General features: G+C 37.9%; 1 protein-coding gene across 5 annotated transcripts in view; it reads right to left on the bottom strand.

Moving 5' to 3' along the window:
- The window catches only part of LPIN2 (lipin 2), a 100,457-nt gene that overhangs the window by 37,208 nt on the left and 42,500 nt on the right, over positions 1-20,749 (bottom strand). For all 5 annotated transcript variants that reach the window (XR_008998309.1, XM_036905850.2, XM_036905846.2 and 2 more), the window contains one exon: positions 5,445-5,645. Coding sequence is in view for 4 of the 5 variants with exons in the window: in XM_036905846.2 (XP_036761741.2) it covers positions 5,445-5,645 (201 nt within the window). In the remaining variant the exon portion in view is untranslated. The remainder of the gene's footprint in view (positions 1-5,444; positions 5,646-20,749) is intronic.

Genomic DNA, 20,749 nt, shown 5'->3' with positions numbered 1-20,749 from the left:
ATTTTTAAAGTTTTGATTAAAATGTATACAGATCACAGAAGAATCCTGTTTTTTCTCAGTGATTAAAAGCTTGCTTTGCATGGTTTCAGCTTGCCTAGTCATTTTAAAGTTCTATACTACCATGCAAAGTGAGGACTATTTATATATAATACTTTATATATATAAAAATTAAATACTACTATATCATTTAAGAATAATGTAGTCTTTTATCTGTAGGCTGTGAATAGGTATTTTAAATACCTTACAATAAATGAATACAAACTTTCAAGTCTTACAGATAAACCCGTAAACTCCCGTTTTAGAATGTTCAGGGATATGAAGATGAAAATGTATAAAGATATAGACAGATATAGAACAGTCCATAATCTAAGTGTACTTAGCTCTGGAAGGCTCTTATGGTAGAAACAATAGCACGATCCACTGGATTTTTTGATCCACTAAAAAATCAGTGAGGACCAATTATCCCTTTTGACCAGTGACTGAGTGCTGGTTCACATCTGGTCACTGAAGGCAACTCCATCTTCCCAAGAACCAGGTAATGATAAGTAACACCTCACACACAAAAAAATATTGTTGGCGTATGTTGTCAAAAGGCTTCTTACCAAAATCCTATGCATGAATAACATAACCACATTAAAAGTAACTTTGGAAAACAGTATTCTAACTAAATATACTAAGTCTAAAGATTAAAAAAATGTTAGTACTGTACAGTAGTTAGTATTGTTTTTTTAGGCACAGAGATGCAGCTTAACAATTCTGAAGCTATTTTATGTATATGATATGCTAGGATTGAGCAAATAAGTAAGCATATTGTGGAAAATGAGGCATATTTCTGTCAGAGAAAGGAGTTAAAATAAGGAAATGACAAGGAACCCTGTGGTGATGGATTGGGATCAGAGGCGTCCATGTGAACTCATAATTCTGAGACAGATGAAGATGTGGGTATATATACACATACATAGATATTCTTCCTCTGCCCGCTGAGTGGGCCTAGAAGCAATGACAGCGCAGCAGTAATGAGCACACCTAATAACCAGATCCTTTGTTTCTAGATACTGTTCTCCAATAAAAGGAACTAGGGCTCCTCAGAGAAATAAAATGACTGACTGCCAAATCTGCGTCAATTTGAGCAACTAAATAAATAAGAGATGATTTTTAATAGAGTATAACTCATTATAAAGTAAATTTAATTTCTAAATAAATAATTGAGTAAGAAAACAGAAGAGAAGGATAGCTGTTCAATACAGAATTTCAATTAATAAATGGAGTAGAGGAAGGATGGAAATGGAAAATCATCATTTGGCAAATGCCACAGTAATAATTGTTGCAGGCAAAGTTCATCAGTGTGTGCTAAAATTCATGGGTGAGAAAGTATGATGAAAAACAGGATACCTGCATACTCTGAAAGTTTCTTCCCACAAGTAAATTTACAGAATTGTCACAAACTGGATGAGACTAACAAGACAGGACAACTAAGTGTTCCATATCTTGATTGTGGTGATAGTTTCCACAGGTACAATACATGTTACAACTTATCAAAACTATATCCTTTGAGTGTGTGTGGTTTATTGGGTGTTAATAATAAAACAATAAAAGGAAAAAAAAGGATGAATATTATAAAAGAAATGGGAAAAACAGGCAAGTAAGAATTAAATATAAAATAAGTTAAAAAACCCTATGTAAAAAGAATTGCTATGTAATTTAAGAAATGTTAAGAAAATGATTATTTTATACAAACTTCTTAATTTTTTTAACTTTATAAAAGATAAGGCTGCATAAAACAGTTTCCCTAGGACAAAAATTAACCCTAATTCCTTTTCTAGCTAGCCTTCTTAATGGTTTATATTACCATGATTATATACTGCTCAAAAAGGCTGGGTATGATATGAAATCTAATTCTTTTAAATGAAAATGCTGTTAAATTCCTGGGCTAAGAAAAAACATCCTTTCAGGTAAAGTAAAAACTTTTTTTATAACAAACTGATTGAAGTCACATAATCATCTAGCGTCATCCAGGACTTCTAAAGCACCTATAGTAATAGTTTCTTCCACACTCACAGGAAGAATGTTTTCTAACTTAAAAATGTGTGTGAGGACTGAAAAAGTACAGAAATAATTTTTTCCTATACTGTAAGAGCAAGGGGACAGGGGAAAACTAAACTTACTCCACGACGCCAAATTTTAGGTTTCCCAGGATGACTTAAATAAAACATTTAATTTATTCAACTAGAAATTCAACATATAAAACAATTAAAATAATCCTTTGTTGATTTTATAAATTCTTAACACTAAAACAAATGAAATATTTATTCTATCTTTAATAAAAAATAACAGATTTGAACTAATATTATCCTCCAAATTTTCATCTTTGGAGGCTATCTATTTATCCTATGTAGCTTGGAAAATGGAATAATGCTTCTTGAGGATGCAAATTCAAGTCTGTTTTAAGTCATCTTAGAAAAATCGATCCTTTATTTACAGCCCTTACTTTAAGGGATCAAATAAGACATTTCTCACTATGACAACTTATTTTATTCTCAATCTTGACTCTAAACGGAGTTTAGTTCTTTCCAAAAATTAAATTTAACATTTAATTGTGCCCATGTTGAGGATACCTGAAAGAATATGCCATATGTTCTTTAGGTAACAAAGGGAAAATATTTAAAATATTTTAAGGTGGCACTGAGTTGGAATAAACACTTCTCAAGGTGAATACCTTTAAAGAGAACATGTATTTTGATGTACTATTTCTAGTAAACTGGTTTCTGAAACAATACTTGTTCCTACATTGTCATACTTCCTACACTGAGGCTTAATCTTGCTTGACATACATAACATATATATAATGACTTACTTTTGAGAAATACTGGCTGTAGCAGACACTTGTTCTTGCATGCCATTCTTTGGGTAAGAATATCTCTGAAGTCCTTTGAGGATCTTTTCATCCTCTATTTCAGACCATCTCTTTCAGGTGTAGCTTCAGACAGTGGAGGTAGGGCTCATACCCAAGCCAGGCCAATCAATATATTCTACCCTCACCTATACTGACTGCTCCCCAAGATACATGTGACCCAAGTCTGATAATTTATAATAATTTTTTATATTTAATATTTTAATGATAATTTATAATAATCAGTAATAAACACTGATACTTCTGTAGGTGGGAGAAGCTCTCTTTCCACTGGGGTCACTGAGTTAATGGAAAGTAGGCCTGAAGGTGTGTTGGTGGCCCTCAAATACTAAGAAAACATGGACAAAGGGAAGCAGAGCTGAGAGGGAGATAGAGCTCTGACACCACCTTCAGAGACTATAAATAAAGTCCTTGTTATTCAAATGGTCCTTGACTTTAGTTAGCCAAGCCAATAGATTCCTTTTCTGCTTAAGGTGGTGTGAGATGGATTTTTGTCATCCACAATGGAAACTATCCTAATACCCTGGGTTATTAAACTTTGAGAAGTAATCAAATCTTTTTGTGTTAAATCAATAAAATCAATGCTTAAAACTATCAAGATAGTGCAGGTTATCTTCTGAGATTAAACTCCTGAATTATGAAATATACTGAGAGCACTGGTTTGCCATCAAACAAGAACACACCAACGCAGGGCAAGATCATTACACTGCTCCTTTCTAACCAAAGGTTTTAAGGTGATTATGATGTTAAGTCCACATCACAGGGGTCACCATAATTGGCATCTTAGTTTAAAATCAACAAATGGCTTTCCCTAATCCAAACTGACCTAAAATAAAAGTTAATCCAGATTGTCAGAGTACCTCAAGGCAGACGTGGTTTTGGTTTTATTGTAACAGCAAAGCTGTGATTTGGTTAAATAGCCAGACTTCTTCCCGAACATATTCTTTGGGTTTCTGGGATACTACAGGAAGGAGCGGGAATTAAGAACTTTTCTTTTTTTCCTGTCTCATGGACAGACCCCTATTCAAGGGTTTGACAAGATATTTAACACAATGATTTGGGTAGCTTTGTACAAAAATTACTGTCTTAATTAGGGACACATAGAGTGAAGGAGTTATCTTATCTCCCCAGTCACCATTTACAAATACACAAATACTTATATACATCAGCCTGCAGGTTCCATTTTGAAAGGCCAGAAAACTTATCTCATCTTCTGAACAGAAGCCCAGGTCAGAGAAAAATAAATAAATAATGACATGTAAGCCATTTTATGAATAGATTATTGCATAACTAATGGAAAATTTCAGTGCATAAACAGTTTGCTGTTGAATCTCCTAAAGCAGATACAGTCTGAAAGTGCTATAGGTTAGTGTTATCAGAAAGAAAGAAAAAATTCTAGAGAAGCTGAACTGTGGCTAAACACTGCTCTACACAGAAAGTTCAACTCACTAAGTATAGTGTGACTACTTTTGGTTTCCAAAGGGTCACTGAACAGAGACCTGACCACACAAACCCTGCCACCGTGAAACATGGCTCTCCAGTGGAAAACTGATTTTGTGACACTTAGAAAAATGATGTTTAATCAGGGGAGTGGGAGGTGGTAAGAATTTGTGTGAAACTCATAAACCTTTTCTTTCACTCCCAAATAACCTAAGTTTAACTAGAAACTTTTATTTTAAAGAATAAAATCAGCTATGGCAAACAGCCAAAATCTAAATATAGAAGTTTCCATCTTATGCCAATGGTCCTCTTAACACACACTCCTATGCCAGAAAATGGAGTGGACCTTTCATTGTGCTTTAAAATCCTGACAAAATCTCCCTACATTGTTTAGGTAGATAATGTGGGGGATGAGCAGAAGGAAAAGTAACACTATTTATATACCTGCAAGGTTTTGTTACTATTTTCTGACTGATTGATACAAACATACCAATAACCTTTCCAAACTGCTCCACAACCTGAAAGGAAGAGGAAGGGAGAAAAAGGAAAACCAACACAGATACTTCCTTTCCAAATGAATCTTTCCTAAAATAAATAAAAGCCAACCAGCTTATGGCCTGTGGGCTTGTATTTTGGTCAGATCTGGACACAGGTCCTGGCATCAATAACAAAATTTAGATTACAAATGAGATTTTACAGCTTTGTCAAAACAAGCAAATCTGGCATTGATTTTGCTTGAACAAATGTGTGCTTGACTCATGAGTCTATTCCATTGACAGCTAGAATGAAGGCATTAACCTGAATATTTCAAAGTGCTATATACATAAGGGAAAGGAACGTTTTCTAAATGCACCTACCCTTCCCATTCATAACTCAGTTTCTGTTTTGCTCTTCTGAGTTGCAACATACAAGATTATCAAAATAATTTGCAGCTTTTTTTTCTTCCCTTGAAGAGACTTCCTGAATTCAGAAGCAACTTCAAAAGCAATACATAAAGGTTAACTTCTCATAGCATTGTCTCCACAGTAATTACTCTGCTGCCTTCTAACTTTTCACCCTCCTCAAGAACAGACTGTCCCCTGCCTGCACTTACCACTTTCTCCTTGGATCTCAGGACTCCCAGCTTCCCGAACCGAACATGGAAAGGCGAACACTGGTAGGTGCCATCCTGCTGCTGCACCACAATGACATCGATGCACCCAGACAAAGTGGCTTGGTTGATGCCCTTGTAGAGTTCTTTCACAGTGACAAAAACCTGCCCAGCCAGCTGTCCCACATAATTCATGGTTTGAGACTACAAAAGAGAAGGGGAAAAAAAAATAGATGAGATGATAACTCTGAATTTGTGGCTCTAATGGCACTAACAAAGAAAAAACAGTAGTACACCTAATACTACATCATTCATTTGTACACCACCAGATTACATATCGTATTAACCTTGCTCATTCTGAATGCGTAAGTTTCAAGCGATCACTGTTTACACATTTCCACCCAAAGACAATTCCAGATTGTCCCTCCTCGTATCTGAGAGGCTATCCCAGTCAGGGCCTGAGGCCTGTATCAGGGGTCTCACCTCAAAATTAAGGACCTACATCAAACCATCAGAGAACCCAGACTACTACCACTGCCCTCCTGCCCAAGACCATTAGGAACCTGGGGGAACTGCATCCTTTTTGGCCATAGTAGCCAAGCAGGAAAAATGACTAAGATCCCCTCCAGCAGAAACCAGAGATCATCACACTGTTTCTGTTGGAAGATGTTTAAGTGAGAGATGGGTTTTCTACAAAACTATTAATAGAATATGGTTCAGACACATGCTAAAATAAACTCTGGTGAACCAGACTGGGTCTAACCTATTTATAACAATACTTTTAGCAAAAATCCTTTCAATGCTTCAACATAACTCACTGGAACATATATTCATCATTGTTCCACAAAGTTCAAAGCACACAGAAGGGTTTTAATCTTGTTCCTCAATCACAATTCAGTATGGAAATCAGGATCACCAGGTTGTAAAGGGTCCTCTAGAAAGGGTCAAAGAAGGATGTGAGCGCAACTGACCAGGGCTGCGAGGACACAGGAAATGCTTCCTGCCTCTGTGCCCCACGTAGTGCTGGCTGTATATGACCACGGGATGGGGCAAGTGCTATAAGATATGCTTGGAGGGACAGTGGGGAAGTCTTGTTGGCTCCCAACTTAACTCGTCCACTCATTAGCTCCCATTTAGTCCTAAGGTTGTCAAATTTCATTTCCAGTTATCAACTACGACCAGATTTCATTCATTAGACACCAAAACCTCTAATATTATGTCAAAGCACAATTCAGCAAGGCATTCTCCTGGGGATGGGAGGCAAGCAAGCAAAAGAAGAGACGCCCCCACAGTTCTGGTCGACCCAGAGGTGACTTTCACTGAACCTAAGACTGGCAATTACTCTCCAGGTTTCCCACAAGCACAGCTCTCTACCCAGCTTGAGATGCCTTGAGCTCAAAGCTATGTGTTGGAAAGTTCCCAGAGCCCACATCTGTGTTGTCAGAGAAGTCCAAAGTTGAACTGAGAGAAAAATGGCATCTCTTTGGGAAAACTCTGGGGCCTGCCAGGCCATCTGCCTCCAGAGAACTCACCCCACTCTTCATGGGTGAGTTAGCACTCACTGGCAGTGCCTGGATTCCACTCAAAACATTTTTTTCTCCTCTTACACACAAATGAATGTGTAATCAAGGCCTATCAGTTTGACACCAAGAAGAACAAGCCACAGTAATTTAACCTTAGAAAAAATTTTAAATATTTTGAAGCTAATGTTACCAAGGTCCCAAAATACATCTATAGAGAAACTGGCTTTGAGGAAGTAAACTAGCTGCTAAACTTGGTACTAAATAATAAAACATAACTGGCCATATTCTTTATGTGGTAAGTTAAAAAAGTTACAAGTCGGTGTGATTTTTGTTTCAGAATAATTGATCTGAACTTGGTACAGTCAAATTAAGCACTTACTGAGTGCTCAGTAATGACTCCTTGAATGAATAAAGGAAAGATCAAATGAACCATCAATGATACTAAAAAAATAAACTCATATGGGAGAAAATAGTGTTTCATCAGAATATTCATATTACATGATTGTATTTAAGTTAATCTTTTCAATTTTAAGATAATCCTATATTCCCATGCATGCAGTTTTCAGAAAGAATACAAAGAGATCCCATTATCCTTTACCCACTTTCTCCCACTAGTAACATCTTGAAAAATTCTAGCACAATAATGTAAGCAGGATTTTAAAACTGATTCTCTTAAGACTGAGAATATTTCCATCACCATAGAAATCTGTCCTATTAGTCTTTTATAGCCACACATACTTACTTCCCTCCTGCTCTCACTCTCTCCTTAATCACTGGCAACCACTAATCCATTCTTCATCTCTGATTTTTGCCATTTTTAAAAATGTTACGTAAATGGAATCATATAGTACATAACCTCATGGGATCACCTGTTTCCATTCATATTTCTATAGAGAGCCATCCAGGTTCCTGCCTGTATCGACAGTTTTTCCTTTTTATTGTAAAGTAGTATATTCCATGGTATGGACGTACCATAGTTTGTTTAGTCATACCTCTTGAGGAACAGTAGAGATATACCAAGTTTTTGACTATTACAATAAAAACAGCTGTAAGCATTTATGTACATGTTTTTGTGTGAAAGTAAGTTTTTGAATGAATTGGGGTAAATGCCCAGGAATGTGACTGCTAAGTTGAATGGAATTGTGTGTGTAGTTTTTAAAGACACTGCCACCAGAGTTGAATACCATTTTACAGTCCTGCTGGCAATGTCTGGGAATATAACTCCTCTAGAATATAACTCCTCTACATCCTAGCCTTCATTTGGCACTGTGACTATGTTTTATTTTAGCCATGATGACAGGTGTGTAGTAATACTGGTTTTAATTTGCATTTCCCTAGTGGCTAATAAGGTTTAACATTCTTTATGTGCTTATTTGCTATCTGAATACATCATTAAACATTGTTTCATAGAAGAACACCACAGGAGTTCCTAGCCACAGCAATCAGGCAACACAAACAGATAAAAGACATCCAAATTGGTAAGGAAGAAGTTAAACTCCATTTGCAGATGACATGACATTATACAGAGAAAACCCTAAGGAATCCACCAAAAAAACTATCAGAACTAACAACTGAATTCAGCAAAGTTGCAGGTTACAAAATTAATATGCAGAAATCTGTTGCATTCCTACATACTAATAATGAACTAGCAGAAAGAGAAATCAGAACAACTCCATTTAAAATTGCATCAAAAAGAATTGAATACCTAGGAATAAATCTAACCAAGGAGGTGTAAGACCTGTACTCTGAAAACTACAAGATACTCATGAGATTAAAGAAGACACCAATAAATGGAAATCTATCCCATGCTCATGGATAGGAAAAATTAATATTGTCAAATGGCCATCTTGCCCAAAGCAATTTACAAATTCCATGCAATCCCTATCAAAATACCAATAGCATTCTTCAAGGAACTACAACAACTAGTTCTAAAATTCATATGGAACCACAAAAGACCCTGAATAGCTAATGCCATCCTGAGAAAGAAGAACAAAGCAGGGGGGATTACACTCCCCGACTTGAAGCTCTTCTACAAAGCCACAGTAATCAAAACAATTTGGTACTGGCACGAGAACAGACCCATTGACCAATGGAACAGACTAGAGAGCCCGGATATAAACCCATACATCTATGGTCAATTGATATATGATAAAGGAGCCATGGATATACAATGGGGAAAAGACAGCCTCTTCAACAGCTGGTGTTGGCAAAACTGGACAGCTACATGTAAGAGAATGAAACTGGATTATTGCCTAACCCCATACACAAAAGTAAACTCAAAATGGATCAAAGACCCAAATGTAAGTCATGAAACCACAAAACTCTTAGAAGAAAACATAGGCAAAAATCTCTTGAATATAAACAGTAGTTTTTCCTGAACACATCTCCTTGGGTAAGGGAAACAAAATAAAAAATGAACAAGTGGGACTTTATCAAACTAAAAAGCTTCTGTACAGCTAAGGATACCATCAGCAGAACAAAAAGGCATCCTACAGTATGGGAGAACATATTTTTAAATGACTTATCTGATAAAGGGTTAACATCCAAAATATAAAGAACTCATATGCCTCAACACGCAAAAACCAAATAACCCAATTAAAAAAATGGGCAGAGGGCCTGAACAGACATTTCTCCAAAGAACTACAGATGGCTAACAGGCACATAAAAAGATGTTCCACATCACTAATCATCAGGGAAATGCAAATTAAAACCACAATGACATATAACCTCACACCAGTAAGAATGGCTACTATCCATTCTAATGGACAGACAAGAAACAACAAATGCTGGCAAGGCTGTGCAGAAATAGGAACCCTCCTACACTGTTGGTGGGACTGCAAACTGGTGCAACCACTGTGGAAAGCAGTATGGAGATTCCTCAGAAAACTAAAAATAGAAATACCATGTGACCCAGTAATTCCACTCCTAGGAATTTACCTAAAGAAAACAAAATCCCTGATTCAAAGACATATGCACAGCTGCACTGTTTGCAACAGCCAAGATATGGAATCAACCTAAGTGCCCATCAACAGATGAATGGATAAAGAGGATGTGGTACATATATACAATGGATTATTCTTCAACCACAAAAAGAAAAGAAATCCTGCCATTTGCAACAACATGGATGGATCTAGAGGGTAATATGCTCATTGAAATAATCCAGGTGGAGAAACACAAATACCATAGGATTTCACTTATTTGTGGAATATAAAAACAGCAAAACAGAAGGAACAAAACAGCATTAGACTCACAGACACTGAGAAGTGAGTAGTAGTTAACAAGGGCGATGAGAGTGGGTAGATTGAAGAGGGAGGGAGACTGTTGAACCACTGTGATGTACATTTGATAAAATTAAAAATTAAAAAAAGAGCACTACAACTAATTTAGAGGAAAAGGGAATAATTTTTTTGTTCCTTATTTTTGGGGTTACAGTGTATAATTTTAGTATGTTAAGAAGGTCTCCAAAGACAGAAACAAAGTAAAATTTACTCTTGCATGATTCATCTTCTCACTCTCTTCTACCTGGTAGCATTTTTCAGCAACATAGAACCACCCATTAGAACGTTTACATTCTGTAAATAAACATGTTCAGACATGCTCTTGTCTGTCATGGCATGCATGTTAATCAAACAGAATCCAAGCAGTCAATCTCTGTATCATTGGCTTGACTGATGGTGGCAATTAAAAAATGAGTTTTGTTACAAATAAAAAAAAAAAACCTTAATTAATTATACAAACCTTTTCTTAAAAAAAAAAAAAAAAAACCAAACTGAAAAATGGTAATTTTTAAGCATCTACATTCAGCCATAAACAAGTCTTATAAACTAAATGTATGATAAGCTTACACCAACTGGAGAACAGAATCCATAATTAAGTTTAAGCACATCTATTCAAGATGATTTTAATTACCATGGTTACAATATGTGCTATTTTACAAGAAAGACTATTGTGTAAATGCCAGTTGCTAAATGTAGAAAAAATACAGGCTGTCAAATGACTAGTTTTCTCTTAGCAGAAACAACAATTCCATCTATATTATCAAGGCTGGGAAAACAAAAATAAAGGGAGACCTGGAGCCTTAACATTCACTACACCCTGGGAACAAGGGGCACAACTCTGCTAGAAGGGACACCCCAACCAGGTTGGTGGAGGGGACTTCCTCATAAATATGTCTGGGGGAAAAGCAGATTCTTACTATACACATGATACATTGAACAGCTTCTACTTTAAGCAGACTCTAGCACCATAAACTTTACTCCTATCTGCCCAGTCCAGAACAAGCCATAATAGAGCCCAGTGTCAGGCCTCTGACACCTGTCCTGGTCAGTGCCTGGGAGCGAGACTATAAACAGGGGCAGAGAGAGACAGGTGATTAAGCAGCCCAGTAACATATGAAGGATATACCCCACTGAAGACACTACCTTTTCAGTATATACAGCAAAATAATATATAATGTAAACCATATTTTATAGTGAATGATGAGAAAGTGGAAATGAGGGGAAAATGAATTCAAGAATGGAGGGTGACAGAGACCAGGGGAGAGGGACACAGAAAGAGACAGGTGAAAATTCAGAAAAAAGGCAAAGACATAATACATAACCGGAAATCAGACTGACATTAAGATGCCCACACAGAAAGAACAACGTGGAACTCAAGGACATTCAGAGCAGCATCTCTACGTTCAGGCTCACAAGCTCAAAGAAAAATATAAAAGTACATTTACTGATTCTTAGAACTAGAACTATTTATCCAGCCCAGTCTTTTTCAACAAACACCAAAAATGCTTCTAGCACATCTCTGAAATATGTTAAAGTTAACACTCATCACAGTAGCAGCAATTACTCAAGAGTAGTTTAGTAGGTACCAAATCTTTAGCTTATACATGTACTATCATCTGAGAACCACCTTATTGGTTAAGTATTATTATTTCTATTTTTAAAGACAATGAAATTGAGGCTTAAAAAGGTTAAACACTGTTACAGACTGAATATTTCTGCTCCCCACCTCCCATTCCTATGTCAGAGCCCTAACCCCCAATGCGGACGTAGGGCCGTAGATGAATTCATGAGGGTGGAGCCTCCACAAGGGGACCTTATGAGAGGAGGAGACCAGAGCTTGCCCCCTCCTCCCACCATGTGAGGATGCAGTGGGAAAGCGGTTCTCTGCAAGCCGGGAACAGACTCTTCACTAGGAATTGAATGGGCCAGTACCTTGGTCTTGGGACTGCCCAGAATTCAAAACTGAGAAAACATAGGCCAGTCTGTGGTACTCACTCAGCAGTCCAAGCTGAGTATAACCTAAAACATCATTACGCCATACTGCTTCTCAGTTTTGGGATACCTCCAGTTGACAGAGATACATTCCTTTTACCAATAGGGTGAAGCAGTACCAGAAGCCCTACTTACGTCCACTAGAAGTCACACTGACTACGTCCCATTCTCCTCTAAATGACACTACTACACACCAAAGAGTTTATTGTACAACCACAACTAGGTCTCATCTATTCTGGGCTAAGCAGTCTTTTTCCTTAAAATATCTGAAATGACAGGGTTTGCTTTCACTTTTATGACAAACTAGAGAACTGTTTTTCTTTAAATGGGAGGTCCAAAACTAGACACAACGATGTGTGTGTTTACATCCAGGCACCAGTCCTACGGGCTGGGTTAAATGCTGGGCACTCCCAAGACAGGGAGGTACTTATTGATCACTAAACATGCAACGAATTAGTAGACTGTAATTAACTAAAATACTTATTAGAAGACAAATGGCCCTTCACACATAAAATTCAATAGACTTAATAGTCCTTCATGCATGAAATTCAATGGTGCCCACCATCAGATTTTTCTTACTAATTATTTTAAAGTAAACATACACTAGTATCTGAAATAAATGGGGAGCTTTTCATATCCAATTATTTACAAAATTTAAAGACCTGCTGAGCAACTTTTCCTGAGTATCAGAGAAACTAAAATCATTATGCTATGTAGTAGAGATTTATAAATGGAATGCATCAGTAAATAGGTTCAAATACAGATCCTTCACTATAAAACTGCCCGAAATTACTTAAAGGTAGTATGTTCAATCAAAAATAACTTCTGTTAAGGAAAAGAGTACAGAGACATAAGGTAGTTATTAAAATATAACAATTTCTAAATTGTTATCAATACAGAAATGGATACATTCTAAAGCACTGTTACATTTATCATCAAAAGCTGTTTCCTAAGTTTTAAGTTTACCTTCATATATATATTCAATACAGGTATTACTAGTTAACAGTACTAACAAACACCACAGCTATAGTTGTTACATGTCCATCATGTGTCAAGCGTCGTGTTAACCTGTACACCATCTCATGTAATGTTCCAACTATCCAGGAGTCTGGTACCAATATTCCCACTTATATGAGGAAACTGAGGTTCAGAAGTGTTCAGGGTCATCACACTAAGTGGTAAATCCAACAAACTCAAACTAAAGTCTGTTTCCAGAGCCTATGTCCTTCCCTGAATCTCAAAGTGAAAGAGATGCTCTAAGCAATGATAAAAGCCTTGATGAAACTCCCAGGTTTCTGGCTGTAAGTAGGCTGCTTTTGGCAACTAGAATATTATTTTTTTATTTACTTGGCACATAAATATGAAGTGATAACAGAGTCCAAAGCAGCCACAGCTTCTCTGCACTGAATCACTACAAGAGTGACACTGACTACTAATCCTCCAGCTAGCCACTCGGTACAATGTCAGGAAGCAGACCTCCCAAGGAGGTAACATGTACTGGGGCTTGTGGACAGAGATGAACAGCTTTTACCAAGAACTGCCCTCCACATTCTATCTAACCTTCTGCTCACCAATGTGAGGAATGTGCTAAGAGGGAATAGAAACTTCTAGATACTATGGGAAAGAAACAGCAGGACACTGTTACCTGGTACACATTCCAGCTTACACCCATGCTCCTAGACCAAACTCCTCCAGGTGCCCAGAACTTACATTCAGCATTTGAGTACCATTTAGTATTCTTCAAGAACCTTCTCAAACATACGTTACTTGATCTTCAAAAGAGAAAATTAGGTTATGCAAGGCAGACATTATTAATCTCATTTTATATTTAGATTAAGACAGGAAGGGTTTACTTTCCATTACTATTCCATAGAACCCAGTTCCACTGCGGCTGAGGGTCCCAACCTTCCTGCTACTTCCTCCCATGGAGTGAATCATTGGGCTAACAAAGTCAGCTGGTGTCCCTGAAGACAACAGATCTCAGGGCTGATCTCACGTTGTACTTTAAGTCCCTATAGTTCTCTGACAAATCCAGAGTCCCCTAGATGTGGCCAGACATGAATCTGTAGGTAGCACTCAGCATGGCTGAGATCTTTACTTCCCTGGAGGTGGGTGATCAACGCAGCGAGGACACACATGGCAGCACTTGCTGCAAGCTTCTCCCGGGCCCAGAGAGCAGGGAGCAGAAGTCCCCCAGGGGACATGCCCACATCCTATGGGAGCTTAACACAGTCAAGATATTTTCTAGAACATTTACTATGTCCAGGAGACACTCTGGGGATCACAAAGAACTAAAGGAGGTTGTTGCAACTTGGGCTAGACATATGGAATGAAAAACTGTACCAAATAGTGCAGCCTGTGAGTGGGCAGCAAGCAGTGTCACAGACAAGTGACACTATGCCTGACAAAGAAACCAGCTTTCCTGGAGAAGCTGCTCTCAGGCATTTAAATTCAAATAAATGCCTTATTTTGTACCACTCAGTTTTTTCCCCCCCATTATAGCAGAATTCTAATTTGCTTAATTTTCTTCTTTTAAACCAGCTGCCTTTAAATTCTCACTTTACAGGAAATAGCACAAGGAACAGCCCTTGCCATCAAGCAGAGTGCCTCTACTCCCTGGAGCTCCACAAAGTAGGTGGTTTTTAAAGCCCCATTTGTTCTCCTTGAGTCAAAAGTCCATGAAGAAATACTGAGAGCTGCACAGCTAAAATGCACTGCCCCAAATGTCTCCTCAAGAACATGGCAGGTCTCCTGCCCCACAGTGCACCCTAATTGTTGGAACAGGGCCTTATTTCTAGAATCTATCAGTCCCCATGTACAGAATCTAGAAACCAAAATAAATGTCTCCCAGCAAACTTTATGAATACCATAAACTAATTCAAGCAAGAGACAGCTCAGCCTTAAAGGAAGAGGAGGTACAGAGGGGACAACATCAGTAGGATCTGTGACTAACCCAAGGGAGATCCTGAGGGAAAGGAAGCAGTAGCTGGTTAGGATCACACCACAATTTGTAGACACAGTTAGAAATACATCTGGCACATAGCTGGGATTCAGTAAACACTGTTGAATAAATGAACAGACCAACTTAGATATGGAAATAAAATGGGCAGATTTGGTGGGGAACTTCTTAGCAAGGTGGAAATTCAAGAATTTTACTTATAACACTAGTTCAAAATTTTGTGTACATGAAAATCATCCTGGACAGTTTTTAAAATGCAGATTTTCCTGAAATTGTTCTGAAGTTTAGTAACTGATTATGAGGATAAGCAGGTTAGGGAAGCAAAGCTCCCTGTAAAAGCAAGAGACACTCTGATAAAATTTCATGCCTATTCTTGCTACTTCCAAAATCAGTGTCTTAAAATGGACAGTAAGGCCTAAAAAGCCTTGGGTGCTGTCCTGTATCTTTATTTAGAGATGATGTACAGGGGAGCTCTGGAAATCTTTCTGAGCTGGCATCTGTACTCAGAGATTCCTTCCTGAGAGACTGAGATTTAGCCAGGAAGAGGAGTCCTTGGAAGGATTCAGGATTCTAGTTCCCTGTAGATTACTCTGTATCTTTCTAAAGAGCAACCCCATCCACTGCTTGAAGGCATGGTCAGGGACCGTTTTATGTGTAATCAACTTCTTTTTTCTGCTAGGTGAAGAAAACTGTCAAGGACCACACTGTAGGTTAGTTATTTCTCAAAGAGTAGTCCTTTGACCATCTACAATAGAGTCAAGCTTTGGTGGTTAAGAATGTACATTTTAGGACCCCAATCCAGACATAAAAAACTGGAAATGGGATCCTAAGGATCTATTTATCCATGATTCTGATGGACATCTAGGTTTGGAAATGACCTCCAGTCTCCATCACACAAACTTTCTCCTCCTAATCCTGATTAAACTTGCTGAAAAAACCAAGTTTTTATGTGCTAAAGTATGTGTCCCATCCTCTACGGCACTCTTTAACCTTGATGTCTGATGCAAAGCTAACAGACCTTGAATTTTACATGTTGTAATGAACAGCTGACCTCATCATTTTAGAAGACCTGAGTTCTAGGACCGGCAGGGGTTCCTTCCCTAATTACAACCCAATACTACTCTACATCAACCTTCAGGATCCATAAGTAAGATGTTTTGGAATTTGAAGAGATACATGATGCAATGGCTAGCTCAGAGGGTATTAACACGGCTACCTGGATCACAATGATCTGGGCCAAACAGATACTCTTGAAGTCTGTATGGAGAGCCAAAGCGACCAGAAACTGGCAGGGCTGAGCCACCTGTGTGGTGATCCAGAAGGCCCACCAGCTCAAGACTCTGACTCCAGCTCTCTCATTATCTCTCTGAACATTGAACAGTCCTGTTTCTTTGCTTGGCTTGTTCAGAGTCCATTTCTGATGTGTGCCAACAAAGAACCTAAATTACAGGCTGATACTGATTCTGACTGGATAAAACCACCTGGAGCCGTCCCTCTATCAGCTTCCCCCTAAAAAAAAAAAACGCCCTGGGAAAATTAATCCAGTGAAAGCTGAACAACTTTCACTGAAAAACTTAGGCTTTTTTAAATGAGAGGACAAGAGGCTAGCCTTAAACTTAGCTGTCAAGGCTGATAAGCTGATTAATTCAGATTTAGAATCTGTCACAAAGTATTTTCTTTATGGGAGTCTGGAAGCACAGATTTCTAGTAACTGGGCTCACTTCTCTAGGATTCACCATTTTCTCTACCTGCAAAGCAGATGAACAACTATCTCACGCTGAGTAACGTTCAAAAAAAGGTAAGACACTTTGCCACTATGGCAATATATGTTCATTTCCAAGTGGTGGTCCCAAGTTTTACTCAACCACTGCTTTGGCTTTTCAGCAGATACAACTAAGAAAGGACTGTGTCACCTATTTCATCTTCAATCGATTCCCCACCTTCCACCTCAGTCACTAGCTCAGTCATTTTCAGGACAATCCTTCAAAACCCAACACCAGTTTTCTTCTCAATCCATCAACTACTATTGGCTGTTGATCTAATATTTCGTAAGAAGAGCAAGGATGTTTTAAGCTTCCTGGATGAGGAGATGGGAACAAATAAAGCATGTCCACAATAGATTGTGAACACACAGAGCACAATGGAAAATAAAATCAGAAGAATATGGGGGCGAGAAGGCGCTGGCTCAAGGCTTGAGAAGAAGGCAGGAAGTGGAAAGAAGGAATCTGTGTCTGTGCAGTGTTCAAGATGCCCTGCCCTTGCCCCAGCATGGCACGTAAGTACTCACCACACTGCAACAATTTGTTTACTCCCACTTCCAAACTCTAGGTTCTGACAAAGAAAGGAGAAGTGTTGTATGCTTCACTGTCTCCCCAAAGCCTGGTACAGTGCCTAGCTATAGGAGGTTCTGAATCAATTAATGTATGAACCAATGAATGTATGGATACAAGACCTAGTTAACAGAATCAGCAAGGAGATGGAGGAATATATATGATGCTTTGTATTGTAACCTAAATGAGAAATTCAAGAGATAAATGAAAAAATGTATCTCCACACATATAAAAAAAAAATTCCAAGAACAGTGAAGGCCAGCCAACCCAATGTTCCAAAAGGAATGCTCAGACATTCGGAAACTCATGTTTTTCTCTGGATGCTGGTGAAACAGAAAAGACTTGCATAAATCTAGCCTATGTGAGTGACAATTAAGAACAACCCCCACCTTGGATGCGTAAATCTAAAAATATCCTGTAAGAACAAATGACATCTGTGCTGATGGCTCTGGGCAGCCCCACAGCAAGTGCATTAGAGAGACAATTGGTCTGACAGGGGAACTCAGTGTGGGAAGGCAGCAAAGGCACAGGCAAGGCTGAAAGTGACAAAGATCACACCATGACCAAAATTTATTACAGGAAACGAGGGGTAAAAGAACAAATTTAGGTTATCATTTCCTATACCACTCAGTCTTCTTACATGAAAACACCCAACAGTGTCATTCTATGAGGCAGAGCCTTTAGGGTAAATGGCTGGTAGCAGTGGTTTCATTTTTCTAATGCTTAGCAATGTAGCAGTAAACACATTTCTTCAGCAACAGAATTGGTTCACAGTAAGGAAGATTAAATGTTCGATGTTACATGATCTTTAAATTTTACTACATATAATGTGTTCCTGGAGTAGATCCTACAGTGAGTGGCAAGCAGCACACTAGGAAAGTGGGTCCAACTACTTCATTCAACTGCCAACATTACTCCTGTGACCAAATCTATTAAAAAAAAAATCACAGCTCTGTAAAATTCAATGGTTCTCATTTCTGCATTTCTCTTCATTGCTTCTCCCTTCACTTCCCAAACTGAGGAATAATGCCTTGCAAGAAGTTTTCTGTCTCTTCTTTTCCTGTCATCGCTAAAATATGCCCAGTTGTAATCTACTTGTACATGAGGTGACATCATAATGTTACAGTGAACATCTGACTAGAGACCAGAAATACAGAAGTAAAATCATTAAATGTAATGAGTTTAAGATTCTGTTCATAATAATTCATAAAAAATATTAAACTCTTGCTTAGTCAACTGTATAATGGTTATACATATCAGCTATAAAAACTTACAGCTAAATGTTTATGCCAACTTTGCTATGAAATACAATTCTAAGATTTCAAATAGCTGTACCTTGAACTGTACAAAATTTTTTAAAAAGGTGTACTAAATTACATAGAGTAAAATTAGCCCTTTTTAGTACAGTTTTAACTGCAATCATGTAACCACCACCATAATAAAGACACAGACTAGATCACCCCCCAAAATGCCTTCATGCCCCTTTGCAGTCAAATCCTTTTCCCCCACCTCGCCAATCACTGATCTGCACCGCCCCTACACTCTTGCCCTTTCTAGAATGTCATATGAATGGAACCATACAGTATGTAGCCTTCTGAATATGGCTTCTTTCACTTAGCATAATGCATTTGAGATTAATCAACACTGCTGCAGGTATCAGTAGTTTGTTGCTGGTGTTCTAAGTATTCCACTGTATGGATTCACCAAAGTTTGTTTATCCATCCACCATTTGAAAGACATCTGGGTTGTTTCCCGTTTTTGGCAATTAAAAATAAAGCAACTAAAAACATTTGTGTGGATATAATTTCATTCCATTTGGTTAAATAACTTAGGAGTGGGATTGCTTAAATGTGTTTTTGCAAGACAAATTTTGCAGCTACTGTTTTTAAGGTATCTTCGGTGTACTCAGAAGAGTTTGCTATTGACATAAATCCCTAAAATTATTTTACACAGTGATAATAATTTACCTGTTCATAAGTTTGGATTTTCAAATGTAAGAACTGCTCAATATAGAGATTCACTTAAACTGGTGAAAATCAAACTCTTTACTAATCTCACTCTGCATTTAAACAATGCATATCTTTGACAAAACACACATAACCTAGCTTATAATTCAGATTTTACTCGTTATCTTCCTAGTGTTAGCCATGGGGAAAAAAGAAGAGAGGGCCCTAAAATTCACCCCTCCCCCTTGTCTTTCACATCCCTCATCTCATTTCATCCTCACAATTAGGTGAGGGAATGTTATATGCATTATGTGGGCAAGAAAATGGGCTCAGAGAAAATAAGCAACTAGCCTAGGATAAGAACAATTACACAGTGATGCACAGAGAAAAGCTCAGCTATGTCTGTCTCAAATGCCTAGGCTCTTTTTACTGTTTCTCAGGACCCCAAGCTCCTAAAAACACTAATGGTAAGATTATGTAATTTTCAGAGCTCGGTGGAAATAGGGATTTCTCATAAGTGCTTTGAAGGCTCTGATTTTTCCATATTCTATCACATGTGGAAAATGTTAAGCTTTTTTATGAGCAGCCTTAAAGATACTACATTTTCATAAATATGTGTTTTAAGAAACATGTTCTCATGCTAAACTTTGTAAGATAACAGAATTCTATGACTAACCTATTTTGGTGATCATTGGAAACCATAAGGAACTAACACAGAACAGATCTGCTTGCCTGGCTCACTTTCACATACAACAGGCACACAATCTTAGCATGTTTCTATGGAAACTATAAGCAGTATTTTCAATGATGTCCATCATTTTAGTCCAGACATGGGTAGGATACAATTTCGTTTCAAACATTCTGACATTATTTGAAGTTCTATTTACTCACTGACATAGAAGTCAGGCACTGACATCATGCCTTTTCTACAGTCGCAATTACAGTGTGAGACAGGCATAAATGAACCTATTTCTGTAGTTTTTAGGGCTGGGAAAAGACATGCCCAACTTAATTCATCTTCCTCTCATGCCCCCAAAAGAACCTCAGCTACTATCACAGATGAATTAAGTTGATTTTTTTAAACTTGTCCCAATTGTGTCAATTCCCTCAACCTGCATTGTATGGTGCCCTGGTTAAGTTCAGGTAAGAACAAGGTAAATTACACAGGTAGGACTGGAAAGTCACTGCCCTTACTTTAGCTTTGCAGCTACTAACTTAACAAATACATGCAGGCCTCAAGTTGATTATCCAAACATCCTCAACAACCCAAGGCTGAAGGG

This window comes from Manis pentadactyla, chromosome 6 (genome assembly GCF_030020395.1).
Source record: "Manis pentadactyla isolate mManPen7 chromosome 6, mManPen7.hap1, whole genome shotgun sequence".
Lineage (NCBI taxonomy): Eukaryota > Metazoa > Chordata > Mammalia > Pholidota > Manidae > Manis > Manis pentadactyla.
Note: the sequence above shows the minus strand (reverse complement) of the source record. Positions and strands in the feature narration are given on the sequence as shown.